The sequence below is a fragment of the Zea mays genome, chromosome 10 (genome assembly GCF_902167145.1).
Source record: "Zea mays cultivar B73 chromosome 10, Zm-B73-REFERENCE-NAM-5.0, whole genome shotgun sequence".
In the NCBI taxonomy this organism is placed as follows: Eukaryota; Viridiplantae; Streptophyta; class Magnoliopsida; order Poales; family Poaceae; genus Zea; species Zea mays.
The window spans coordinates 128390983-128417864 of NC_050105.1; the positions used below are offsets into that span (position 1 = coordinate 128390983).

The following is a 26882-nucleotide window of genomic DNA, read 5'->3' on the forward strand; positions in this document are numbered from 1 at the left end:
GTCCTCCGGTGCCATGTAGAACCAGAAATCCCACCAATTACCTCACTTATTTTTGGTGTACGACACAATCTCAATCACTTCGGCCAAAGTCTTCCCATTAATTGGAATAAATGTGCAAGACCCAAATTGAGCAATCAACCCTCCGTTATACGACGTCACCACCAAGACAAACTTCGCTAGTGCCACCATGGCATTCGACGTCAACTGATGAATTTGTATCTCGAACCTTCGTAGCACTTCAATTACAAAACGATGCACAAGCAATCAAAGTCAGACAAAAAAACGCCTCGAACACCACCAACTCATGCACGTAGCCCCCGGAGCCGGCCCTACACCGTTCCAAAAATAGCCCAAGTGTTGCATCTCATGCACATAGCCCGAGTAAATCCTCGAGGTCCCAAGCTCAAAGGCATGATCCGGTCGCAGCTCCACTATCGTTGCTGGATCACTGACTAACTGGGGTGAGGAGCTCTACAACATGCTACCATGTATTGCAATCGCTTCTCCCCACAGGAGGTACCTAAGCTAGGCTCGCATAATATAAGAAGTCAGCCAACTTTCCTATGCAGCAGAAGAGTTCAACCTTAGCATGCGAACTTCCCATGCATCTATGCTATGTATAACTCGTCTAATAACCAAAATAAACAAACCTACAGCATTCTCTATCTACCTTCTACGGTTTTACACTTTTAGCAGTTCAGCTTCTTGTCTTTCAAAAAGTACTTCAGTTTCTTTGGCAATGACGAGTGGCAATCAGTGCCTTCCACGTGCCGTTTTGCAGGGTTGCTGCGGCTGTGATTCATCAAATCATTCTTGGGTGGAGCCAACTTTTCATCTTCAGTGTCATACCTAACGATGTTTGTCACGATTCCATGAATAGACGTCTCAGCTCTTGGTAGGTTCTCTCTTTCCAGAATTTCTTGTTGCCCAATGCAAGACTCGCGCTGTGCAGCAGAGTACAACTCCCGTAGGACTAGAGCTCTATCTCTGACGAAGCTGTCTTTTCGCTTCTGCATTGATAAGATTTCTCGTTAAATATGTGTAATGTAAAACAATAGATCTAAATGGTGATAATCAACACCTTCACAAGAGTAATAAGGAACGAGTCTAAAAGGTAAACCGAAGAAGGTACCATACTATCGAAGATGGAAAGAATAACATGATTGCTACCCACACAGGTTGCTATACAATATCTGCAGCAATCCTGAAATCTCCATTGAGGATGCCTTAGATGGTGGTATAGGGTTCACTTTTTAGTTCAGAAGAAGCTTTAACTCAGCAAACATCTGAATACTGGAACAACCGATTGAGAGGTTATAAACGGTTCAGCTAGCAGATCGGCAAGATGAAACTGTTTGGACCTAAGAAAGAAAAGGCAATATCTCAACTAGATCTTTGTACAGGGCTTTAACATTTGGAAGAGTTATTGATCAGCAGAAGGTAGAAATATGGAAAAGTAAAGTACCGCTAAAAGTACTACTACCTCAGTTCTCGAATATTTGTCGCCCGCTAGTTCATTTTTGAACTAAAACGCGACAAATAAAAAAGAACGGATGGAGTACTTTGGATGGTTGCCCATGATAGAATTCAGTCAGCACAGCAACTTAAGGAGCAGTGGAAAGGGAAAATACTGTGCAAACTTGTGGGAAGGACCAATGAGGAATCAACAGATCATATCCTTTTTTCTTGTCCAATAGCTATATTTGTTTGGTTTTTTTCTTGTCCACTAGCAGTGGAAAGGGGAAATACTGTGCAAACTTCGTGGCAGCCCTGATAAAGTGGTGAGAGCTGTCTCACTAACCATGTCACAGGTTCTGAGCAGTCTCTCCGCATTTAATAAGAAGGCTTGCCTTGGTTTATCCCTTCCTTAGACCCTACTCGGGGCTTGTTCGGTTATTCCTATCATATGTGGATTGGATGAGATTGGAAAAAATTATGAAAGATTTTGACTTGTTTGGGATTGAAACCCATCCAAGCTCACCCAATCCACATGGATTGAGAGCAAAACGAACAGGCCCTCAGGTGGGAGCCTCTGGCACTGGGTCTGGGTCTGCTCCTTTTTAGTGGCACTTTTTAGTTTGAACCGTATTCCTGTTAGTTGGTCTACTTTCTGGTATCTCCGCATAAGTACATAATCAACAAAAAAAATACTTCTAGGCATATGATCAATCTTTTCTGTGGTGCAGGTATTATGTGGGTGCTTTGGAAGAGAAGAAACAACAAGGTGTTCGAGAACAAACTGGTGAAAGACCCCCCATGTGGTGGTCAGTGGTCTTGAGGGCCAAAGGTCTATTGCAAGTGGAAAGTGGCGCCAAAGGAGTCAGTGGTGGAACAAGAGCAAATGTGGCAAATGATCGACGAGGAGCTAATGAAGCAGTGAGACCCACACTGGAGTTCTTGTGTGGATGGCTGTTTGTCTCAATGCAGAGAAGTTCAGGGTGTTCGCAGTTTTGCTGGAGTTAGCTTTTGAGTTTCGTTGATCCTCTTTTCTAGCCTTTTGGTTGGTTGTGAGACTTCAGTCGAGGTGAAGGTTGAGTTGCTCAGCAAGCTTGCTTGCAGCAGAGTGCTTGAACTGTAAACTAGTTTCCCCAGTTGTAAGACTCGGTTAAGCTTTTAATAAAAGCTGCGCAATAATGCCCTTGAGTCTTAATATACACCAGAGGGCCACACAACAACAACTAAACAGAAAAGAGTTTCAGGAATCAGGAGAGAGAATTTACGGCTTAGGACTAGTTTGGGAACTCCATTTCTCCAAGGAACTTCCATTTTTCCAAGGGAAAATGAACTAATTTCCCCTCCATTTCCTAAAATCCTTTGGAAAAATGGGGTTGCCAAACTAGCCCTTAGTGTTCAAAAATCTCGGATCCCAATGGTAAGGCTGGTTGCAAGCAGTAACTGCCATCTATGCAAGAGCCTTACCAATTAAGGTAAATCATACATTATAATTGCAATGTCAACTATGGCCAACGAAAAGTGGGAGTATCGAGTAGCTAATCACCTGAAAATCAACAGGCCATCCAATTGAGGAGCTCAAACAGCTGCAACCATCACTGAAATTTAATGTCAACAGCATGAAAAATGGTTTGTTCATCGATGTTTCCCTACAAAAGTAGACAATTTGCTCTGTAACTCACATTTTTCCTCGAACAAGCGAGAGAGTTGTGTATATATTAATAAGATAACAGGGGAAGAGCCACACCAAGAGAACTATAATATAAACAATGCTAGACTAATAAATAAATTGGAAATTTTCCCTTCTACATTACCTCTGCAAAGAGAATGGTTGCTCTTTAAGCACTACAGACTTCAGATCAGGTCTTTCTGGAAAGAGAAAGCTGCAACCATCGATGTTTGTCACGATTCCATGAATAGACGTCTCAGCTCTTGGTAGGTTCTCTCTTTCCAGAATTTCTTGTTGCCAATGCAAGACTCGCGCTGTGCAGCAGAGTGCAACTCCCGTAGGACTAGAGCTCTATCTCTGACGAAGCTGTCTTTTCGCTTCTGCATTGATAAGATTTCTCGTTAAATATGTGTAATGTAAAACAATAGATCTAAATGGTGATAATCAACACCTTCACAAGAGTAATAAGGAACGAGTCTAAAAGGTAAACCGAAGAAGGTACCATACTATTGAAGATGGAAAGAATAACATGATTGCTACCCACACAGGTTGTCATACAATATCTGCAGCAATCCTGAAATCTCCATTGAGGATGCCTTAGATGGTGGTATAGGGTTCACTTTTTAGTTCAGAAGAAGCTTTAACTCAGCAAACATCGGAATACTGGAACAACCGATTGAGAGGTTATAAACGGTTCAGCTAGCAGATCGGCAAGATGTAACTGTTTGGACCTAAGAAAGAAAAGGCAATATCTCAACTAGATCTTTGTACAGGCTTTAACATTTGGAAGAGTTATTGCGCAGAGACATAAATTACACTATTTAACAACACATAGCAACGGGAGAGTAGCCATTCAGCACTCCTATCCTGTGCTCCCCATTGCTAACCTCTAGATAGTAAGGTCCTATTTGTAAGCAACCTAATTTTTAAGAAACTATTTTTTATTTTTTAGCTAGGAGAGGCTACATGCTAGTTTCATGGTTTTTAAGAAACTGTGAATCCAATTTCTATAAACTAAGACATAAACTGGTATGTTTCGAACCAGCTTAGTTTTCATAAACCAGTTTCTTAAAAATTAGGTTGTTCCAAATAGGCCCTAAGGATACCCTCTAGACAATAACTTAGTAAGGATACCCTCTAGATAGTAAGAATACCTGCAAAGAATTAGTAATATGCACATAGAGCCTAAATTAATCCTCCAATATCAATATAAAGGATTCACAATTAAATTACATCATAACTCATAATTACCCTTTTTATCAAGCCAAATCCTTAAAGTCATCATTGTGCTTCTGCACATGCCCATCTTCTCAGCTCAGGAACGGCCCAGTACCTGCAAAAAGCACACAAATGTAGACCAACAAGTTGTTTCAAAGTTCATGCACCAATGCCCAAATGACGCACAGAAATCTTGTGCACTTCTGACGTCCATCATTGGTGTATGAATACTGAGTACGTGAACGTGTGGCACAGTAAATGTCTTCATTTCTGAGAGGGTCCTGCAGAACTATTCCAGCTCCAAAATTACAATTTCATTGTCTTTTATGTAGCAAGGAAGGCCCAAGAAGTGAAAAGCCTACATAAAAGGGGGCCACAATTCAAAAGAATGTCCTATTTTATCATAAAAGTGTTTACAGGAAAGATTGCAGAAATATTAAAAGGCTGATCTGCACTCAGTATCATGCTACTAGCCTTTCCTTATAGAGATAGATTGATGAACGAGGTATTTTTCAAGTAATACAGCTTTCCATCAACCAGGATTTTAATCTTGCAAGCCTTTAAAATCCTATGGCTATTACTTCTTCTATCTGAATCTGAGTTTTCAAGCTAGCTCCCTATATCACCACAACTGAAGCCAGCATATTTAATATGAATAGTGAACATTGAGCTATGTAGGCTTGCAAGATTTGACGACTGAAAGATCTATCATGCCAGCATGTCCAAATAGTTAGCTCATTTAGAATCTGAGGTAGTTGCAGGATCATCAACAGTGGTATCTTCATTGCTGATTTTCTCAATAGCAACCCCCTTATTATGGTTCTTGAATAAAGCAACATGCTTCTTGTAATCTTCAAGCTCCTTCTCCAGCTTCTCAATAAACTGGCTGGTATGCTCAAGGGATTGTAGATATCTATATTTCTCTAAGGCCTATGGTGAACAAAAACAATATCATCATTACATAAAGGCCTTAAATAAAACTGAGTAATTAAATTGATGCATATATATAAAAACAACCAGGTACGTTTGGACATCAAGCTGCATAGGCTACTGTAGCACACACAAAAAACTAGCTTTAGTTACCTTCTGCTTCGAAAGAGTTTCAGGAGGTGACATCACCTTTGGTTGCACATAGTTCTTCCCGCGATAAAACATAATCGTATTATTAGGTTTAATATCAATGACTGTGCCTTTGCTGAGCCTTGTCAATTCCTCAGCATACTCGTAAACTTGGCCAGGCCGACAAGGCTTGCAAACCACCTTCACGGTCTCATGCTTCTTCCAATGGAGGTGCATGTTGAGAACCACACCACCAAATACCCCTCTCCTCCCAACAGGAACATAATTCTTCTTCTTCTCCCCCGTTCGCTTGAGATAAAACTTTTCCTCCTCAGTAAGAATCTCAGGGTCATGAACTGGCTCCGGTGTCCTCGGGACCTCATACTTCCTCAGCTTCTCAATCAACCATTCCTCCTTCCTCTTAGCCTAAACTTCCACAAAACAACTTGTCAATGCAGCTATTAATCCTAGTAAATTAACAAATCCATTGGCGAGCTAGCCCAAACAATGCACAAAATTTAGTTGAAGTTCAGACCTTTTCAAGCTTGTATCTGATCCTAACTTCGGGGTTGGGTGACTTCATCTTCTTCTTGGCCTTCAGGCGGTACCACTTGAGCTGGTTGACCTTGGCCTTTCTCGACATCTTCTTCTTTGGAGGCGGCTGCTGCCTCCACTTCTGCTTGGTGACACCCATATCGCCGACTCCAAACCTCGCAAACTTGCCATCTGTATCAAGTGTGATCGTCGTGCTCCCGCACCTCACGGGCTGCTGAAACCACGGCCTCCTCCGCCCGTGTGCCTCTGGTCCAAACCATCCCCACAAACACTTGAACGATGCTGAAGGATATGAGGAAGAGGACCCACACCTTCGATGCCATGAATCACTAAAAACAGCCAGTTCAGCAGAGATTAGAGCAAGCAAAAACGAAGGTTGCGTTGGAAGGGCCAAGGACTAACCGAATGGAGACCAGAGAAGCGACAGAGCGGACGGGTCGCCGCCGTAGGATCCACGGCGCGAGAGCTGCCATGGCACCGATGGGCACTAGAGAGGCCACGTGCCGGCCACTGACGCTGAGGGTTTTAGGCCTCGAAATGTGAGGTTTGCATGCGCTAGGTCAGCAGCGAGGGCATGAGCAGCCGCGACGGTGGAGCAGGCGGCGGGTGTCGGGTGTCGTGGCAGCCACCGGGGTCCAAAGAACTAGGACACTAAACATGTCGCATTTCACAATCTGTCAATCACCAATTTTTGGCATATGGAAACCTTTGTCTCTAGTCTCTACTGTCTACCAACTACTGATTCACATTTCACAATTTACTATTGTCTATCAACTACCGGTTCATATTTTACAATCTATCAATCACCAATTTCAAGCATGTGCGATGTGCAAATACCAGTCTACTGCCTCAGTACTTGTTTTACTCAGCCGAGATGCAGCCTTGCAGAAAACAAACCATTTTACATCTACCCTAATAGACACAGAATGGGCCCAGTAATATCACACACAGAAATAACTACGGCGAAGATAAAATTTCTAATTGATTTGATAATTGGACTAAAATTGTTCAGAAGGTTGTATGATCCACATGATGAGATGAAAATAAATACCTAGTGACTAGTGAGGGAGAAATGTTAATATTTAACCCTCAATACGTGCACCTCTACATTTGACATCTAATTCACACGCCTTTGAAAATTTAACCCTGCATAAACGAACTCTTTGAATCTGAGGGTTTTCTCTCTTTTGCTCCCATTTCTTAGTTGCAATAGTCTGTTCTCACTATTCATGACATGGGAAAAAGGCAAAAATACTAAAGACCTGGACGCCCTCCCTCTCCCTCTGTCCAAGTACACCTCCTCGCCGTCATCTTCCGACCGTCCGGTTCCCCTTCCCCAGCAGTCAAATGGCAGTACACAGATCCAACATATTTGATCAAAATTAATGTAAACAAAGAACACAATATAATTTTGTTGTTGCAACATAGCAGTGGATGAGAATGCATTCACCTTAAAACACCAAATAGTTTCTGTTAGATGCTACGTATGCGCTTAGCTGAGATAAGGCTAGCTTTGGTCATGTACCACAGCTTAATTTTGGCACCAATAGCAGTAATGACTTCTAATACGATTAAACAACAGAAGTACAGCAATTGAGACTACAGGTACTGAATACTGACCTTGCCCTCGATTAGGAACAGGTCCCGAAGGAGAGGCACATCCGGGGGCTCGACGCTAACGGAGCCCCGTAAGTAAACCTCGAGCGCGACCAACACCGTCTAGTACGCATGGAAGGCGAAGTGATGCGCCTGCTTGTGCTGCTGTGATCAGTGGCGGAGCTCTATAAAATTAACGTCCCGGGCCACTCTATAATACTTTAAGTTTACTTTAAACAGCCCCCAATATATTGAGCGGCTAAATATACCGCTAAAACAAAATATACCACAAACATAGACTAAGATAGTATTAATCTCAATTCAGCATATAAAAATACAATAAACTTGATAAAAAAATATAAAAGTACCTAATTAGAGAAGATTTGGTTCTTCCCCGCCTCTAATAACTTCATCAACATTAGCACGTGAATTTAAACATACGCATGGCAAGTTTTTTCATATACTCTTCAATTCTTGAAAATGGTATAAAATATCATCACTTCGAATAATTGCAAAGATATCTCGCTCTATATAGCATACCATTCTATGATTCAACCAATCATTTTCCATCTTATTTCTCAATTCTGACTTGGAGTTGAGCCTGGAGGCTGGAGCGGCGCTCGGCGCTGGCCCTGTCGGCCTGGCCGGCTGGCCGGACAAGGCGGCTGAGCGCCGGAGACAATGGCTGAGCGCCGGAGGACGTCGGACACTCGGACGGACACAGCTGCTACCTGCTGGCCGGACACAGCGGCTGAGCGAGAGTGACGGAGGACGCCGGACGGCGAGGAGCCGAGAAGGCCGGACCGCCGCTCGCCCGCTCCGGCCGCCGGGCAAGGCCACTGGACGGCTGGCTGGACGACGAATGACCGCAAGGGCACACGCCGCGCAGCCAAACAACCGTGGTCCGTGGGGGAGCCGTCAGCCAAGGCAAGCAGCTAGCCTAACAGGCCTTTGTGGCTTTGTGTGGCCCGTTTAGAGTTTTTTCTGGACCAAAATTCTATATATAAATAAATAATAATTTGGGCTACGACCTGGGTCACGGTCCAGGTGGTCCAGACCCAATATCCGCCCCTGGCTGTGATGGCGGCGGCTGGTGGAGAGCGGAGGGCGCCGGTGTCACCCCGGCAGCCGCCATTTAAACCCTAGCGTAGGCCGAGCTCTCCATGTGAGAGCCGATGAAGATCGGAGGTGGGGGCTGGCGGCGGCCGCTCGACGTTGATAGTCGCCTAGAGGGGGGTGAATAGGGCGAAACTGAAATTTACAAAGTTAATCACAGCTACAAGCCGGGTTAGCGTTAGAAATATGATCGAGTCCGCGAGAGAGGGTGGAAAACAAATCGCAAGCAAATAAGAAGTGTGACACGCGGATTTGTTTTACCGAGGTTCGGTTCTCGCAAACCTACTCCCCGTTGAGGAGGCCACAAAGGCCGGGTCTCTTTCAACCCTTTCCCTCTCTCAAACGGTCCCTCGGACCGAGTGAGCTATCTCTTCTCAATCACTTGGAACACAAAGTTCCCACAAGGACCACCACAAGATTGGTGTCTCTTGCCTCAATTACAAGTGAGTTTGATCGCAATGAAGGATTGAAAGAAAGCACGATTGCAAAAAGCCAAGCGACAAGAGCGACAAATAACACACGGATCACTTTCTCTCACAAGTCACTAATCACTAATGATCTCTTTTCTCAATTGTGAAACTTGGAGAGGTGGAGGCTTTGAATGTGTCTTGGAATGAATTGCTAGTTCTTGTATTGAATGTTGAAGGTTGGAATGCTTGGGTGTAGTGAATGGAGGTGGTTGGGGTTGTATTTATAGCCACCAACCACTTCCTAGTCGTTGCTCCATTCTGCTGAGCGCGGACGGTCCGCCCCTGTAGATCAACGGCTGAAAACGCAACGGTCAGCAGTAACGGCTATATCAACGGCTATATCGCATTTAATGCGACGTCAGATGTCAGATAAAGCCGGTCGCGGACGGTCCGCGAGGCCGCTATAATTCATTTCTCCGAACCCGTCACCTTCGGGTTTTTCGGTTTCTCACCTGCCGGACGGTTCGCGCCTGAGGCCGGACGATCCGCTCGAGGGCTCGGACGGTCCTTGCTTTTCCTCCGGACGGTCCGTAGTGGACACTTGTATTTTTGCATTGGTTCTGTCCGAAGGGTATCCAGGTGTCGCGGACGGTCCGCCGCAAGGGCCCGGACGGTCCGCGCTTGGTCTGTTTTTCCAAAAAGCTTCTCCTGTCCGGAATAATCTACGGTATTCCGGACAGTCGATTTAGTATAGTTGTAGATGAACCTTTGACACCTGTAAAACATATAATCTAGAGCAAACTAGTTAGTCCAATAATTTGTGTTGGGTAATTCAACCACCAAAATTAATTAGGAACTAGGTGTAAGCCTAATTCCCTTTCAATCTCCCCCTTTTTGGTGATTGATGCCAACACAAACCAAAGCAAATATAAAAGTGCATATTTGAACTAGTTTGCATGAAGTAAGTGCAAAGGTTACTTGGAATTGAGCCAATATAAATACTTATAAGATATTCATGGATTGTTTCTTTCATTCTTAATATTTTGGACCACGCTTGCACCACATGTTTTGTTTTTGCAAACTCTTTTGTAAATCCTTTTCAAAGTTCTTTTGCAAATAGTCAAAGGTAAATGAGTAAGATTTTGCAAAGCATTTTCAAGATTTGAAATTTTCTCCCCCTGTTTCAAATGCTCCTCATTTGACTAAACAAAACTCCCCCTAAATGAGATCCTCCTCTTAGTGTTCAAGAGGGTTTTGATATATCATTTTTGAAATACTACTTTCTCCTCCTTTTGAACACAATAGGAAACCAATTGATAATATTTTTGGAAAACACGAAGTTTTTGAAATTGGTGGTGGTGCGGTCCTTTTGCTTTGGGCCCTTACTTTCTCCCCCTTTGGCATGAATCGCCAAAAACGGAATCATTAGAGCCCTCGAAGTACTTTCTTCCCCTTTGATCATAACTAAATGAGTTAAGATTATACCAAAGACGAAGTCCTTTTGCTTTCTCCCCCAAGGATGGAGAGTGGCATGGAGCGATGGCGAAGGATGAGTTACGGAGTGGAAGCCTTTGTCTTCGCCGAAGACTCCAATTCCCTTTCAATATTCCTATGACTTGGTTTGAAATTCACTTGAAAACATATTAGTCATAGCATATGAAGGAGATATGATCAAAGGTATGCAAATAAGCTATGTGTGCAAATCAACAAAAGAAGTTCCTAGAATCAAGAATATTTAGCTCATGCCTAAGTTTGTTAAAAGTTTGTTCATCAAGTGGCTTGGTAAAGATATCGGCTAATTGATCTTTAGTATTAATGTAAGAAATCTCGATATCTCCCTTTTGTTGGTGATCCCTAAGAAAATGATACCGAATGGCTATGTGTTTAGTGCGGCTATGCTCGACGGGATTATCCGCCATCTTGATTGCACTCTCATTATCACATAGCAAGGGGACTTTGGTTAATTTGTAACCGTAGTCCCGCAGGGTTTGCCTCATCCAAAGCAATTGCGCGCAACAATGGCCTGCAGCAATGTACTCGGCTTCGGCGGTGGAAAGAGCGACCGAATTTTGCTTCTTTGAAGCCCAAGACACCAAGGATCTTCCCAAGAACTGGCAAGTCCCCGATGTGCTCTTCCTATTGATTTTGCACCCCGCCCAATCGGCATCCGAATAACCAATCAAATCAAATGTGGATCCTCTAGGATACCAAAGCCCAAACTTAGGAGTATAAGCCAAATATCTCAAGATTCGTTTTACGGTCGTAAGGTGAGCTTCCTTAGGGTCAGCTTGGAATCTTGCACACATGCATACGGAAAGCATAATATCCGGTCGAGATGCACATAAATAGAGCAAAGAACCTATCATCGACCGGTATACCTTTTGATCCACGGACTTACCTCCCGTGTCGAGGTCGAGATGCCCATTGGTTCCCATGGGTGTCTTGATGGGCTTGGCGTCCTTCATCCCAAACTTGTTTAGAATGTCTTGAGTATACTTCGTTTGGCTAATGAAGGTGCCCTCTTGGAGTTGCTTCACTTGAAATCCCAAGAAGTACTTCAACTCCCCCATCATAGACATCTCGAACTTTTGTGTCATGATCCTACTAAATTCTTCACATGTAGACTTGTTAGTAGACCCAAATATAATATCATCAACATAAATTTGGCATACAAACAAGTCATTATCAAGAGTTTTAGTGAATAGAGTAGGATCGGCCTTTCCGACTTTGAATTCATTAGTGATGAGAAAATCCCTAAGGCATTCATACCATGCTCTTGGGGCTTGCTTGAGCCCATAAAGCGCCTTAGAGAGTTTGTAAACATGGTTAGGGTACTCACTATCTTCAAAGCCGGGAGGTTGCTCAACATAGACTTCTTCCTTGATTGGTCCATTGAGGAAGGCACTTTTCACGTCCATTTGGTAAAGCTTAAAGCCATGGTAAGTAGCATAGGCTAATAATATTCGAATTGACTCAAGCCTAGCTACGGGTGCATAGGTTTCACCGAAATCCAAACCTTCGACTTGAGAGTATCCCTTGGCCACAAGTCGAGCTTTGTTCCTTGTCACCACACCATGCTCATCTTGCTTGTTGCGGAAGACCCATTTGGTTCCCACAACATTTTGGTTAGGACGTGGAACTAAATGCCATACCTCATTCCTAGTGAAATTGTTGAGCTCCTCTTGCATTGCCACCACCCAATCCGAATCTTGAAGTGCTTCCTCTATCCTGTGTGGCTCAATAGAGGAAACAAAAGAGTAATGCTCACAAAAATGTGCAACACGAGATCTAGTAGTTACCCCCTTATGAATGTCGCCGAGGATGGTGTCGATGGGGTGATCTCGTTGGATTGCTTGGTGGACTCTTGGGTGTGGCGGCCTTTGTTCTTCATCCTCCTTGTCTTGATCATTTGCATCTCCCCCTTGATCTATGCCGTCATCTTGAGGTGGCTCATATGATTGATCTTCTACTTCATCAATTTGAGCTTTATCCTCATTTTGAGTTGGCGGAGATGCTTGCGTGGAGGAGGATGGTTGATCTTGTGCATTTGGAGACTCTTCGGATTCCTTAGGACACACATCCCCAATGGACATGTTCCTTAGCGCGATACATGGAGCCTCTTCAATACCTATCTCATCAAGATCAACTTGCTCTACTTGAGAGCCGTTAGTCTCATCAAACACAACGTCACAAGAAACTTCAACTTGTCCAGTGGACTTGTTAAAGACTCTATATGCCCTTGTGTTTGAATCATATCCTAGTAAAAAGCCTTCTACAGTCTTAGGAGCAAATTTAGATTTTCTACCTCTTTTAACAAGAATGAAGCATTTGCTACCAAAGACTCTAAAATATGAAATGTTGGGCTTTTTACCGGTTAGGAGTTCATACGATGTCTTCTTGAGGATCCGGTGAAGATATAACCGGTTGATGGCGTAGCAGGCGGTGTTGACCGCCTCGGCCCAAAACCGATCCGAAGTCTTGTACTCATCAAGCATGGTCTTTGCCATGTCCAATAGAGTTCGATTCTTCCTCTCTACTACACCATTTTGTTGTGGCGTGTAGGGAGAAGAGAACTCATGCTTGATGCCCTCCTCCTCAAGGAAGCCTTCAATTTGTGAGTTCTTGAACTCCGTTCCGTTGTCGCTTCTTATTTTCTTGATCCTTAGGGCGAACTCATTTTGAGCCCGTCTCAAGAATCCTTTTAAGGTTTCTTGGGTCTGAGATTTTTCCTGCAAAAAGAACACCCAAGTGAAGCGAGAATAATCATCCACAATAACTAGACAGTACTTACTCCCGTCGATGCTTATGTAAGCGATCGGGCCGAATAGATCCATGTGTAGGAGCTCCAGTGGCCTGTCGGTCGTCATTATGTTCTTATGCGGATGATGAGTGCCAACTTGCTTTGCTGCCTGGCATGCGCTACAAATCCTGTCTTTCTCAAAATGAACATTGGTTAGTCCTAAAATGTGCTCTCCCTTTAGAAGCTTATGAAGATTCTTCATTCCAACATGGGCTAGTCGGCGGTGCCAGAGCCAACCCATGTTAGTCTTAGCAATTAAGCATGTGTCGAGTTCAGCTCTGTCAAAATCTACTAAGTATAGCTGACCCTCCAACACACCCTTAAATGCTATTGAATCATCACTTCTTCGAAAGACAGTGACACCTATATCAGTGAAAAGACAGTTGTAACCCATTTTGCATAATTGAGATACAGAAAGCAAATTGTAATATAATGAATCTACAAGAAAAACATTGGAAATAGAATGGTCAGGAGATATAGCAATTTTACCAAGACCTTTGACCAAACCTTGATTTCCATCCCCGAATGTGATAGCTCGTTGGGGATCTTGGTTTTTCTCGTAGGAGGAGAACATCTTCTTCTCCCCAGTCATGTGGTTTGTGCATCCGCTGTCGAGTATCCAACTTGAGCCCCCGGATGCATAAACCTACAAAACAAGTTTAGTTCTTGACTTTAGGTACCCAAACGGTTTTGGGTCCTTTGGCATTAGACACAAGAACTTTTGGTACCCAAACACAAGTCTTTGACCCCTTGTGCTTGCCCCCAACATATTTGGCAACTACCTTGCCAGATTTGTTAGTTAAAACATAAGATGCATCAAAAGTTTTAAATGAAAGACTATGTTCATTTGATGCACTAGGAGTTCTTCTCTTAGGCAACTTAGCACGGGTTGGTTGCCTAGAGCTAGATGTCTCACCCTTATACATAAAAGCATGGTTAGGGCCAGAGTGAGACTTCCTAGAATGAATTCTCCTAATTTTGTCCTCGGGATAACCGGCAGGGTACAAAATGTAACCCTCGTTATCCTGAGGCATGGGAGCCTTGCCCTTTACAAAATTAGACAATCTTTTAGGAGGGGCACTAAGTTTGACATTGTCTCCCCTTTGGAAGCCAATGTCGTCCTTGATGCCAGGGCGTCTCCCATTATAGAGCATACTACGAGCAAATTTAAATTTTTCATTCTCTAAGTTATGCTCGGCAATTTTAGCATCTAATTTTGCTATATGATCATTTTGTTGTTTAATTAAAGCCATGTGATCATGAATAGCATCAATGTTAACATCTTTACATCTAGTACAAATAGAAACATGCTCAACATTAGATGTAGAGGATTTGCATGAATTAAGTTCAACGATCTTAGCACGCAATATATCATTATTATCTCTAAGATCGGAAATTGTAACATTGCAAGCATCTAGTTCTTTAGCCTTAGCAATTAAATTTTCATTTTCTACTCTAAGGCTAGCGAGAGAAATGTTTAATTCTTCAATCCTAGCAAGCAAATCATCATTATTATCTCTAGGATTGGAAATCGAAACATTACAATCATGTGAATCAACCTTAGCATTTAAACTAGCATTTTCATGTCTAAGGTTGTCAATCATCTCATGGCAAGTGCTTAGCTCACTAGATAGTTTTTGACATTTTTCTACTTCTAGAGCGTAAGCATTTTTAACCTTAACATGCTTTTTGTTTTCCTTGATTAGGAAGTCCTCTTGGGAGTCCAAGAGGTCATCCTTTTCATGGATGGCACTAATTAGCTCATTTAGTTTTTTCTTTTGTTCTATGTTAAGGTTGGCAAAAGGAACGCGCAAGTTATCCTCCTCATTGCTAGCATCATCCTCATCACTAGAGGTTTCATATTTAGTGGAGGATCTTGATTTTACCTTCTTCCTCTTGCCGTCCTTTGCCATGAGGCACTTGTGGCCGACGTTGGGGAAGAGGAGTCCTTTGGTGACGGCGATGTTGGCGGCGTCCTCGTCGGAGGAGGAGTCGGTGGAGCTCTCGTCGGAGTCCCACTCGCGGCATACGTGGGCATCGCCGCCCCTCTTTTTGTGGTACCTCTTCTTTTCTTTCCTCTTTCCCTTGTCGTTATCCCTGTCACTGTCACTTGATAATGGATATTTAGCGATAAAGTGACCGGGCTTACCACACTTGTAGCAAACCTTCTTGGAACGGGATCTGTAATCCTTCCCCTTCCGTTGCTTGAGGATTTGGCGAAAGCTTTTGATGATTAAAGCCATCTCCTCATTGTCGAGCTTGGAGGCGTCAATTGGTTGTCTACTTGGTGTAGACTCCTCCTTCTTCTCCTCCGTTGCCTTGAATGCCACCGGTTGTGCTTCGGACGTGGAGGGTTCATCAAGCTCGTTGATCTTCTTGGAGCCTTTGATCATGCATTCAAAGCTCACAAAATTCCCGATAACTTCCTCGGGGGTCATTTGAGTATATCTAGGATTACCACGAATTAATTGAACTTGAGTAGGGTTAAGAAAAATGAGTGATCTAAGAATAACCTTAACCACCTCGTGGTCATCCCACTTCTTGCTCCCGAGGTTGCGCACTTGGTTCACCAAAGTCTTGAGCCGGTTGTACATGTCTTGTGGCTCCTCCCCTTGGCGAAGACGGAAGCGACCGAGCTCCCCCTCGATCGTTTCCCGCTTGGTAATCTTGGTGAGTTCATCACCTTCGTGCGCGGTCTTGAGTAGGTCCCAAATTTCCTTTGCATTCTTCAACCCTTGCACCTTGTTGTATTCCTCCTTGCTTAGAGAGGCGAGGAGTATGGTTGTAGCTTGAGAGTTGAAGTGCTCGATTTGGGCCACTTCGTCCGTATCGTAGTCTTCATCCCCTACGGATGGTACCTGTGCTCCAAACTCAACAACATTCCATATACTTTTGTGGAGTGAGGTTAGATGAAATTTCATTAAATCACTCCACCTAGCATAATCTTCACCGTCAAAGGTTGGCGGTTTGCCTAATGGAACGGAAAGTAATGGAGTATGTCTAGATGTACGAGGATAGTGTAAGGGGATCTTACTAAACTTCTTGCGCTCTTGGCGCTTAGAAGTTACGGACGACACATCGGAGTCGGAGGTCGATGTTGATGAAGTGTCGGTCTCGTAGTAGACCACCTTCCTCATCCTTTTGTGCTTGTCGCCTTTCCGATGCGACTTGTGGGAAGAAGATTTTTCCTTCTTCTCTTTGTGGTGTGAGGAGGAAGATCTTTTCTCCTTTCGTTTGGAGGAGTCCTTCTTCTTCTCCTTCCTCTTGGTGCGGGACTCTTCCGATGAAGTGCTCCCTTGGCTTGTAGTGGGCTTGTCGCCGGTCTCCATCTCCCTCTTGGCGTGATCTCCCGACATCACTTCGAGCGGTTAGGCTCTAATGAAGCACCGTGCTCTGATACCAATTGATAGTCGCCTAGAGGGGGGTGAATAGGGCGAAACTGAAATTTACAAAGTTAATCACAGCTACAAGTCGGGTTAGCGTTAGAAATATGATCGAGTCCGCGAGAGAGGGTGGAAAACAAATCGCAAGCAAATAAGAAGTGTGACACGCGGATTTGTTTTACCGAGGTTCGGTTCTCTCAAACCTACTCCCCGTTGAGGAGGCCACAAAGGCCGGGTCTCTTTCAACCCTTTCCCTCTCTCAAACGGTCCCTCGGACCGAGTGAGCTATCTCTTCTCAATCACTTGGAACACAAAGTTCCCACAAGGACCACCACAAGATTGGTGTCTCTTGCCTCAATTACAAGTGAGTTTGATCGCAATGAAGGATTGAAAGAAAGCACGATTGCAAAAAGCCAAGCGACAAGAGCGACAAATAACACACGGATCACTTTCTCTCACAAGTCACTAATCACTAATGATCTCTTTTCTCAATTGTGAAACTTGGAGAGGTGGAGGCTTTGAATGTGTCTTGGAATGAATTGCTAGCTCTTGTATTGAATGTTGAAGGTTGGAATGCTTGGGTGTAGTGAATGGAGGTGGTTGGGGTTGTATTTATAGCCACCAACCACTTCCTAGTCGTTGCTCCATTCTGCTGAGCGCGGACGGTCCGCCCGCCTGGTCCGGACGGTCCGCCCCTGTAGATCAACGGCTGAAAACGCAACGGTCAGCAGTAACGGCTATATCAACGGCTATATCGCATTTAATGCGACGTCAGATGTCAGATAAAGCCAGTCGCGGACGGTCCGCCCGCCTGGCCCGGACAGTCCGCGAGGCCGCTATAATTCATTTCTCCGAACCCGTCACCTTCGGGTTTTTCGGTTTCTCACCTGCCGGACGGTCCGCGCCTGAGGCCGGACGGTCCGCTCGAGGGCTCGGACGGTCCTTGCTTTTCCTCCGGACGGTCCGTAGTGGACACTTGTATTTTTGCATTGGTTCTGTCCGAAGGGTATCCAGGTGTCGCGGACGGTCCGCCGCAAGGGCCCGGACGGTCCGCGCTTGGTCTGTTTTTCCAAAAAGCTTCTCCTGTCCGGAATAATCTACGGTATTCCGGACAGTCGATTTAGTATAGTTGTAGATGAACCTTTGACACCTGTAAAACATATAATCTAGAGCAAACTAGTTAGTCCAATAATTTGTGTTGGGTAATTCAACCACCAAAATTAATTAGGAACTAGGTGTAAGTCTAATTCCCTTTCAGACGTTGTCGGAATGGCCTGAGGCGGGCAGTGGGTTCGACCGCTCGAGTTTGGGTGTTAGGCTGTCCTCGGCAGGTTTTGTGTATACGAGACTGACCCCAACCAGCACAAGATGGAACTGATCCCGATTTCTCGCGTGAATTCTCTATTAGAGAATATAGATGAGGAAATTTCTTCCCCATGCGGATATAAATAGAAAAAATTATTCCCCGACGAGTAAACTGTAACGGAGATAGAAAGCATTTCCGTTTCCCGCAGAGACCCGTTAAACTTAGAAGTGACGATATTTTTATGTAATAATTAATAATAAATAATTACCTTGTCAAGAGATCACCGTCGCATAAATGTGTTCATTTTGATGAACACATAATGTGATTTTTACATCTAACAACGTGTATAAGTGACAATATTTTATATTAATGACAAATGAAGTAGGATATAGTTATAATTTAAGCAATGGCGGGGATCCCCGATAGGGATTATCCCACGGGGAACGAGTATGGGAAAGAAATGATCCCCATAACCGTTCGATGGGATCCTGCGGAAAAACTTTTTCGTCGTGGGGATAGGGATGGGACCTAAAACACGACAGGAAATTCCCCTTTGCTATCTCTAAACATATGCATACAGAGGCAAAACTGATGTCTGATTTAAAAAAAGATACGGCTCTTAACTAATTCTAGTTTAAAATAAATAAAAATATGACATCATTCTAATCTGATTTAATCCTTAAATTTTATAGTATAAAAACTAGAGCTTATTATCACCTCTATGTTTGCTCGAACCGTGGAGCAAGGGCACGCATACCATGAGACATTTTAGAGGAGAGCGGATTTATTGGGGTCACACAACGCGTGCACTGATGAGCAATATGCATGTGGAGAGAGGGTGCATTTTTAGTTGGTGGGCACCAATATTGATTTGTTCTCAATTATTGTGAATAAAAAACAAGGCAATACAAATATTAAATATTAAGGATCTTCGTCCTCTGAATCATTATCTTTTCTCAAATATAGTGATTTTTGGACGAAGATGATGAAGAGAAGATCTTCATGATATTATCTTATGAATTCACTTTATTTTATATATTAAGGTAATGACATAGGTTGGATTAAACGATAATAAACCATTACAAACATATATTACATTAGTACCTTCGGCTTGCTCGAAAGAGAGAGTGCAAGTATGACTTTCAATGAAAGCGTGAACAGCATAGGACGCGCCCAAGCAAAAGTACGAGTATGACACTGATATTTATATATTATTCTAATACAAATATTAAGGACAAATAGGTCTTTTCCTTGCTGGCTGTATTTCTTGCATGACTTTCGTGATCATCTTAAATCGAAGCTTTAACTCTTGTTGAAGCTCTGCTTCATTCCCTGCGTGTCTGTAACAACTTCGGCATTCAGTCCTATATCTTATCAAGATCAATCAAAGATGGCTTCTTTATCCTGAGGACCTTCGATAGAGAAGTAGAGTCCAACACACAGTATGTAAAATGCATAGCTACTTTGCATTCCCTGTTGGAAGATGTATTTCACGGGAAAAGTGGTTGTTGCGGAGGCATCTCACGTATGTATCACGTTATGCATATGCTACTGGGGCCAGTCTGACCGGTGCAAAACACTGTTGTGCTCTGAGTGGATCTGGGCACTATTTGTTTTCTTTTAGGATTATATAATCCAGCTTATATATTATATAAGCATCTAATGGTCTACTTATGAATCATCATAATCAAGATATTCAGATTATATAATCCACCTGTTAATTTATGTTGTTTGTTTGTCTCTTAACTTATCATGTGTTTGGTTCATGTATTTGGTTCACTTTAAATAATGTTTAGTCATTGTCACATAAAATATAAAATATTTGAATGACAATTATTGGAATTAAGTGTAGTCTAATTATAAAACTAATTACATAGACAAATACTAAAAGATGAGATAATTTATTAAACCTAATTAAGATTGCATTTAATATTTATAATTGATATTCAAATATTTGATGTGACTCAAAATAAGCTTTAGTTGGTGGAACCAAACATAGAGAATAATCTCGAGGGTAAACAAACAGGCCCTTTAAATAAAGGAATGTGATGGAAAGTGGAATATAAAGGTTGGTGAAGACAATTTAAGAGCTAGTTTGGGAACTCAAATCCCCTCCAAAATTGGAGAAGGTTGAGGGGATTTGAGTTCCCAAACTAGCCCTAAGGTGTTGAATGCACTAGAGCTAATAGTTTAGTTAGCTAAAAAATTGCTAGTGGAATTAGCTAGCTAACAAATAACTAGCTAACTATTTAGTAGTTGACTAGAGGGGTTAATAGGCAACTTTTGAAATTTCACAACTTTAAACACTTATAGAATCCTAAATTAACTGTTAGTTGAAAATCTAGAACAAAGTCCTTGCACTTGAATGTGGAATTGATACTAGAATAATATATCAAGTGAAGATAATAGAAAGAACTTGGGATGGGAAAAAACAAATTACAAAAAATAAGGGGCATAAGACGCAACAATTTGTTTATTGATGTTCAACTCCGAAGAGCCTATGTCCTCGTTGTAGTGTTCTAAAGGATGAGGGTTGCATCCAACCCTTCTTAAGTGAACTAAAAATCAAACTTGAGGCCACTGTATTCTCTTATATCAATTTCCTCATAAGGATCTCCGTAATTTAGAGTCTCTTGCTAGTCGTACACAAGTTAATGGGAGCTTGAACTCTAATAAAAGAAAGAAAGAGAGAGAAACACATAAGAGCACAAAGAACGAAAGCACAAAGCTAAAGCAGAGTTACCTTTCGAATCTGAGTGCTTGGATCACTTTGGTGTACTTCATTAATGCTTAAAAAGTGGTCCGATGTATATGGACCCAAGGTCTGATGTGCGAGGCCACCAAGTTTTTCTTCTAGCACCTAAGATAAACTGATCCGGTGGCGTACTAGCACCAGGCTAGTCTGGTGCACCACATACACCTGTTGCACCTTGTTCGTTTCTTGAAAATGATATCCCTATCCTATCTCTGATCGTGTTCCTGCTTGCCTCTCCTTTCCTCGTAGTAGCTCGCACGCTAACAAGTACTTGCTATATACTACCGAGGGAGTATATTTACAGTGGTAGTAATGCTTCCCCATCCCGGACTCCCGGGTATGCATCCAATCGTTCATGATTATTTAACGCGCTTTCCCGGTGATAATTTGGCTATGCTGAGTTATTGCTTGGTCCAATGTGCATGTGTTTATCTCCATTCCGTAGGAGGCGATCGTGTTGCCGCCATTCGTGGCCATTACGGGCCACTGCAGTTGGGTCCCCTTTGTACCACCGATTGAGGTAGCTTGGTGGCAAGCCCTGCCACCAAGTCAGTGCCCACGACCATGGTGAAGAAGGCGACTAAACACGAACATGGGAGGAGCGTGTGTGCGTAAATGGCTCTTTGCAAAATGTAGGCAAGCCAGATCTAGTTGAGCCAGTATATCTGACTTCATTGTTCTAATAGAAAATGAGATAAATGCTTTTGAAGTAATGCCATTTAAAAAATCATTGTTTGCTTCTATAAAAAAATAGCAAAGCCAGAAACCATCTCTGAGAAGGACCGACAAAAGGGACCTTATTTGGTAGTTGGCTAAGCAATACCGTCGTTCCGTATATATATAGAGCCTGAGCCTGTTTGGTTGCCTATGTGGTTGATCGTGGCTCATATCTAGGGCGCTTTGGCTTTTGCTAGCTTGGCTTAGAGGATGTAGCGGGTTGATATGAGCTTAGGTGCTATTTGGTTCGCAAAATGTAACGTAAATGGTAATGATAATGATTCACACTCGAATACCGGCGGTAACAAATTTGAATAAGACGATATAAAATGGTATCGATTACAGTTGAACTTAAACAAACACGATTTGATGTTACCGGTTATCCATTATGTTACCAATATGTGAACCAAACGGCACCTTAGTGTGGCCCATTAAAGATATTGTTTAGTTGCTTGCATGAATGCTCAGTGCATGAGCTTAAAAACTAAAAACATAATTATAATTTTATGTGACGATAGTATTAGTCTATAATTTCATAGACACTAATTACATGTTAATCTATTATTAGGAAAGACTAATTATTGTACCAGTAGATCCTCTCTGTAGAGAAACGTCCATTTCCTACATATCTCGAGAGCAATATCTAGATAGAATCTTTGCATCTATAGATCCCAACTGAAAAGTCTGATTAAACAATCAAACACCTGAAATCTAGAGGCCTATTTGGTTCATGGCTAATTGTGTCACACTTTACTTAAGGTTAGTCGTCTAAATTGAAGAATTAATTTTAGACAGAAAAGTTAGATAAAATGTGTGAACCAAACATACCCTACATCCCATAAGTATAACCAGGTCATATCGAGGCAACCAAACACACCCACTGCTTCCCAGGTATGCATTCAGTCCATCGCATGTGATTAAGGTGTGTTTGGTTGCAGGACAACAATATCTCCGGACGTCTCCTCTCACTAGATGGTTTTATCCGAACCTCTGACTCCAAACCAAACATCCTTATCTAAAAGAGAGAAATTTGGTATTATGAAACACGACGGATGCGGCTTCGACGAAATAGAGGCTCAGGCGAGGGTTTCTCCCTTATGGAAAAGCTGGGCATAGCCAACACTCTAAAATGGAAATGACAGCTCTATTAACAGGTTAACCACTCTATTAACCCGGTTCCGTCCCCCAGCCTCGTCGCCGTCCGTTCTCCGTCGCTAGGTCTCCTTCTCGGTCTCCTCCATCCCGATCCCCTTCTCCTCCATCTCCGACGCATTCTCCGTAGTCGGGCGCCGCTGCCTCCGACCATACGCCGTCCTGGTAAACCTGGAGCGCCTGGGGTTGGACGGCGAAGTGGAACGGCTGCCCCAGATCGAAGGGGCCTCCGCCTGGGACCATGGTTTGCGGCGGCAAATTTCCCTCCATCTCCGACGAGGAAACACCCACCGCAGCCTCACTGTCTTGTGAACTGTGCTCGTTTCAAAGCCTCACCAAACTCGTGGGCGTGAGGAATGGCAGCCAGCCAGCCAAAAGGGGGTTTTCAGTGCGGCTGCTCTGGTGCGCTTCCTAGGGTGCGGCGGCTAGGGTTTGGTTGGGCTGGACCTCGGGTGGAAGGCAGTAAGAACGAGCAGGCCTCACGTATATGGAAACGGAATTGTAACAGCGTGAGTTTGAGGTAGTCGTTACCTGTTAATAGAGTTGTCATTTCCATTTTAGAGTGTTGTCTATGCCCAGCTTTTCCATAAGGGAGAAACCCTCGCCTAAGCCTCTATTTCGTCGAAACCGCATCCGTCGTGTTTCATAATACCAAATTTCTCTCTAAAAGATGGTCCCACCATGTTCAGTTTCGTTGTTGCAACCAAACGCGCGTTGCCGAGTCAGCAACACCCTCCCGATCAAATCTCGGCCGCCGAACTAGTGGCCTGCGCTTGCGCTTACGTGTCGTCCCCGTCCACTCCCTCGAGGCCTCTGCCGGCGGGCCCATCCGCGGCCTTACCCACCGTCGGCCTGCTGACTCGGATCCTATTCCCGGGAGCGGGAATGGTCACCGACGCGTCTCCAGACGGCAGGCTGCTCCCCAAATTGCCTTTCCTCGTTGCAACCCGCGTCTGGCGTATAGCTGTATCTTTTGCAGACGCTTCCTTCTATATAGCTGTCGCTGAGCTTGAGCTGCTCCATTCCCGCAACCCCCTTGTGTCCCGACAACGCTGGGAGCCCATTCTCGCACCGCACTTCGTTAGGTTAGTTTAGATCACATCATTCTCAGGTTTGTTTTAGGCTTTTAGCCTACACCTGTCGCCTCAATTAATTCGCTGTGGAGGGGGAGATTCGGAGGCATTAGCAGAATCAAAATCCATGGTGCTGTACGCCGATCTCGACGCGCTCCGGGCGTCGGCGGCCGACGTGCGGATCGTCACGTCGGACGGCCAGACCATCGCCGCACACTCCTACGTTCTTGTAAGACACTCGATCTTTCCCCTTCTGCCTCGGTTAGTTCTGGCCGACTCAGTCGCGCGCCGTCCCCGTGTGTGGTTGGTTGTTGGTCATGGATTCATGGTTGTTTTGGTTTTGGAATCCCAGGCCTCGGCGTCGCCGGTGCTGGAGAGGATGATCCACAGGGCGCGCCGCGGGTGGGGCGCCGCCGACTGCACTGTCGCTGTCTTCGGCGTCCCCTCCGACGCCGTCATCGCCTTCCTCCACCTACTCTACTCCTCCAGGTAAGGTCAACCAACGAATTTCCGCTCTGCGCTCGGGAGAGAGAGAGAGACCAAAATCTGATGCGGCCAAACGCGCGCGTGCTCTCCCGCAGGGTGGCGCCCGGAACGGAGGAGGAGCTGGTGGCCGCGCACGGGCCGCAGCTGCTGGCGCTGGCGCACGCGTACCGCGTCGAGTGGCTGAAGCGCGCCGCCGAGGCCGCCGTGTCGGCGCGGCTGACCGCGGACCGCGCCGTGGACATGCTCAAGCTGGCCAGGCTCTGCGACGCGCCGCTGCTGTACGCGCGGTGCGCGCGCCTGGCCGCCAAGGACTTCGCCGCCGTCGAGGCGACCGACGGGTGGCGCTTCGCGCGGCGCCACGACCCGGCGCTGGAGCTGGAGCTCCTCCAGCTGCTGGAGGGCGCGGACCAGCGGCGGGCGCGGTGGGCGCGGGCGCGGGCGTCGCAGGAGGCGTACCGGCAGCTCGGCGAGGCCATGGGCTCCCTCGACTGCATCTTCGACGCGGCGTCCGCAGGCCCGGGAACGTGCCGGGACGGCGACGCCACGTGCCAGGGCCTTCGGCTGCTGATGCGGCATTTCGCCGCGTGCGCGCGCAAGGCCGCGCCGGGCGGCTGCGCGCGGTGCAAGCGCATGCTGCAGCTCTTCCGCCTCCACGCCTCCGTCTGCGACCGGGCCGAGCTACAGGACCAGCCGTGCCGTGTGCCGTTCTGCAGGTGAGTGAGATGAATCGAACGGAGGAAGCGGCTTTTTTTACGCAGCAGTAAAATGGTGAATTCGATCTCTCTCCGACAGCACGATCGGGAAATATCTGTGATCCAGATTTTCTTTTCACGGCTCCACGAGTGTCCGAACAAATTTAGTCCGGCGATCGTACGACGCCGTTGGAGGTTGGCGAGATGCCCTCTCGGAGAATATGGACCGTTCGCTCTGTAGTCTGTACTGGCTGGCCTAGCTTCCAATCATTTCCGTGACAACGACACGAACGGCACGTGACGCACGTCACAGCCTCTGAAAATCACCACCGAGAAACCTGACCGAGACATGCGTAGCAGCCTAGCCGTACAAGCATTCTGATTGAGGACTCGATTTTCTTTACTCAGATTCTGACTTTTTTTATTTTTTGCGCAGCCATTTCAGGGCGAAGATGCAAGCTGAGAAAGCGGACAAGACATGGCGGCTCCTGGTGAAGAAGGTGAGGAGGGCTAGAGCGATGGTCAGCTTGGCCAACAGGCAGGTGCCGGAGGTTGTGGCTATGTCGTGGGTGAAGTACAGCAGCAGCAAATGGGCGCGAAACTGAGATACTCCCGGTCCGGCATGCATGGTGTAGCCTTCTGCAAATTTTTTTTGCGTTGTTGGACTATGAATGCAATCCGACGATTGCCATGCAAACGAGGTCATGAGGTCTGTCTGAAACAAAAATAAAAATGTAGGCAGAGTCGATTCTTGCCAGATAGATTTAGTGTTTATTTTTTTGGAGAGATATAAGGAGAATATAGTGCTGTTGTATATCCCTATATATCATGCAATCAACTTGGACTTGTGTACCAGAATTCAGAAGCAAATATGTTCGTTTAATAAATTTGAAGGTAGCCTATCATTTTGGTAAACGGTTTCTATTCTGTCTGTTTGATAGCGATGCTATCCCGACTCGTTATCCAGCCCCATGCGCTCCGCCTCAACACTGTGCCCTATCGACCTAATGCTCTCTCAGCTACTCTCATGTGGATCTTGAGCGCCCGCGCAACCAGTTATTGCGCCTATCTAGCACCCAAGTCCGCCTGTGTAGCTATTACACCCCGCAAAAAAATAGTACAGAGCCAGCATTCAAACTCATGCTCCTGCTCCAGAAATTTGGGGCTAACAATCAGACCATACATACCTTAGTGTTTAGAAATAAACAATAATTACATTTAAATAAATATCTCAATACCTATTATATGATATATATATATATATAACTAGATGAGTGCCCGTGCGTTGCAACGGAAACATATAATATCATGATAACTTATGTATAAATATGAGTTATACTGTTAAGATGAGCCGTTTGTTAGCCCTGGATTTGCAAAAGAACATGGAAAATCATGATATCAATGTGCAACACGCACAGTTTCTTTATACTTGCAATGTTTGGAGCAACCTTTCTAATGTATTCTTCTCGCTATTTCAAGGGTAAGAGTTTAATGTGTTTGACAAGCTTGCAACAATCGAGCTTGCATTGGGAGCACTTGACACGTTCTATTTGAAACATTACCTGCAGATAATTACTAAGAAGCTTTATTACATATATATGAATTAACTTGCAATTTTCTTTGATTTTATATAACTGAAAATAGTCCTAACTATTCAATGGCACCTACAAAACTCTTCTTCCACTGAAACAAACAAAAGCAAGCAACACAATTAGCGAGACATGAACAACAACTGTTGTGGATAACTTCTTTAACCCAATGGCATATCACCTCCACCGCCCACCTTGCTGGAGAATCCCTACAGCAACAGGTTTTCCTTTTTACCTGCACATAGTAAAATGTATGTTTTTAGCTGAAGTGGAATTACCCATATTCATTATGACTCACCCTGCTATACACACTGCATTGAATAATATAATCTTTTTGTACCAAAAAAGCCACCA

General features: G+C 44.5%; 2 protein-coding genes across 12 annotated transcripts; one reads left to right on the plus strand and one right to left on the minus strand.

The window, feature by feature from the left end:
• Nucleotides 1-285: 285 nt before the first annotated feature.
• LOC732768 (RNA-binding CRS1 / YhbY (CRM) domain protein) lies at nucleotides 286-8518 on the minus strand. Of its 11 annotated transcripts, XM_035963237.1 has the most exons (11): nucleotides 8090-8514; nucleotides 7574-7714; nucleotides 6356-6604; nucleotides 5934-6282; nucleotides 5423-5824; nucleotides 4814-5269; nucleotides 4526-4697; nucleotides 4373-4454; nucleotides 3267-3501; nucleotides 2999-3101; nucleotides 286-1010 (listed from the first exon to the last, which is right to left on the minus strand). In XM_035963237.1, the coding sequence occupies exons 3-6, from the start codon at nucleotides 6424-6426 to the stop codon at nucleotides 5075-5077; spliced, it is 1017 nt and encodes a 338-aa protein (XP_035819130.1). In that variant the 5' UTR covers nucleotides 6427-6604; nucleotides 7574-7714; nucleotides 8090-8514; the 3' UTR covers nucleotides 286-1010; nucleotides 2999-3101; nucleotides 3267-3501; nucleotides 4373-4454; nucleotides 4526-4697; nucleotides 4814-5074. The 11 variants fall into 11 exon arrangements, with proteins under 11 accessions (XP_035819130.1, XP_035819129.1, XP_035819131.1 ...); XM_035963236.1 differs by having other exon boundaries at nucleotides 6356-7714; XM_035963234.1 differs by having other exon boundaries at nucleotides 463-1010; nucleotides 4526-5269.
• Nucleotides 8519-23576: 15058 nt separating this feature from the next.
• LOC109943104 (BTB/POZ and TAZ domain-containing protein 2) lies at nucleotides 23577-25854 on the plus strand. The gene is made up of 4 exons (XM_020545930.2): nucleotides 23577-23990; nucleotides 24114-24250; nucleotides 24343-24960; nucleotides 25376-25854. The coding sequence occupies exons 1-4, from the start codon at nucleotides 23889-23891 to the stop codon at nucleotides 25542-25544; spliced, it is 1026 nt and encodes a 341-aa protein (XP_020401519.1). The 5' UTR covers nucleotides 23577-23888; the 3' UTR covers nucleotides 25545-25854.
• The last annotated feature ends 1028 nt before the right edge of the window (nucleotides 25855-26882 follow it).

Coding starts and splice junctions, on each gene's coding strand:
- LOC109943104 (XM_020545930.2), top strand. CDS start 23,889: ATGGTGCTGTACGCCGATCTCGACGCGCTCCGGGCGTCGGCGGCCGAC. Junction 24,251..24,342: donor CACCTACTCTACTCCTCCAG/GTAAGGTCAACC, acceptor GCTCTCCCGCAG/GGTGGCGCCCGGAACGGAGG. Junction 24,961..25,375: donor TGCCGTGTGCCGTTCTGCAG/GTGAGTGAGATG, acceptor TTTTTTGCGCAG/CCATTTCAGGGCGAAGATGC.
- LOC732768 (XM_035963237.1), bottom strand. CDS start 6,426: ATGGCAGCTCTCGCGCCGTGGATCCTACGGCGGCGACCCGTCCGCTCT. Junction 6,283..6,355: donor GCTTCTCTGGTCTCCATTCG/GTTAGTCCTTGG, acceptor GGCTGTTTTTAG/TGATTCATGGCATCGAAGGT. Junction 5,825..5,933: donor TCAGATACAAGCTTGAAAAG/GTCTGAACTTCA, acceptor GTGGAAGTTTAG/GCTAAGAGGAAGGAGGAATG.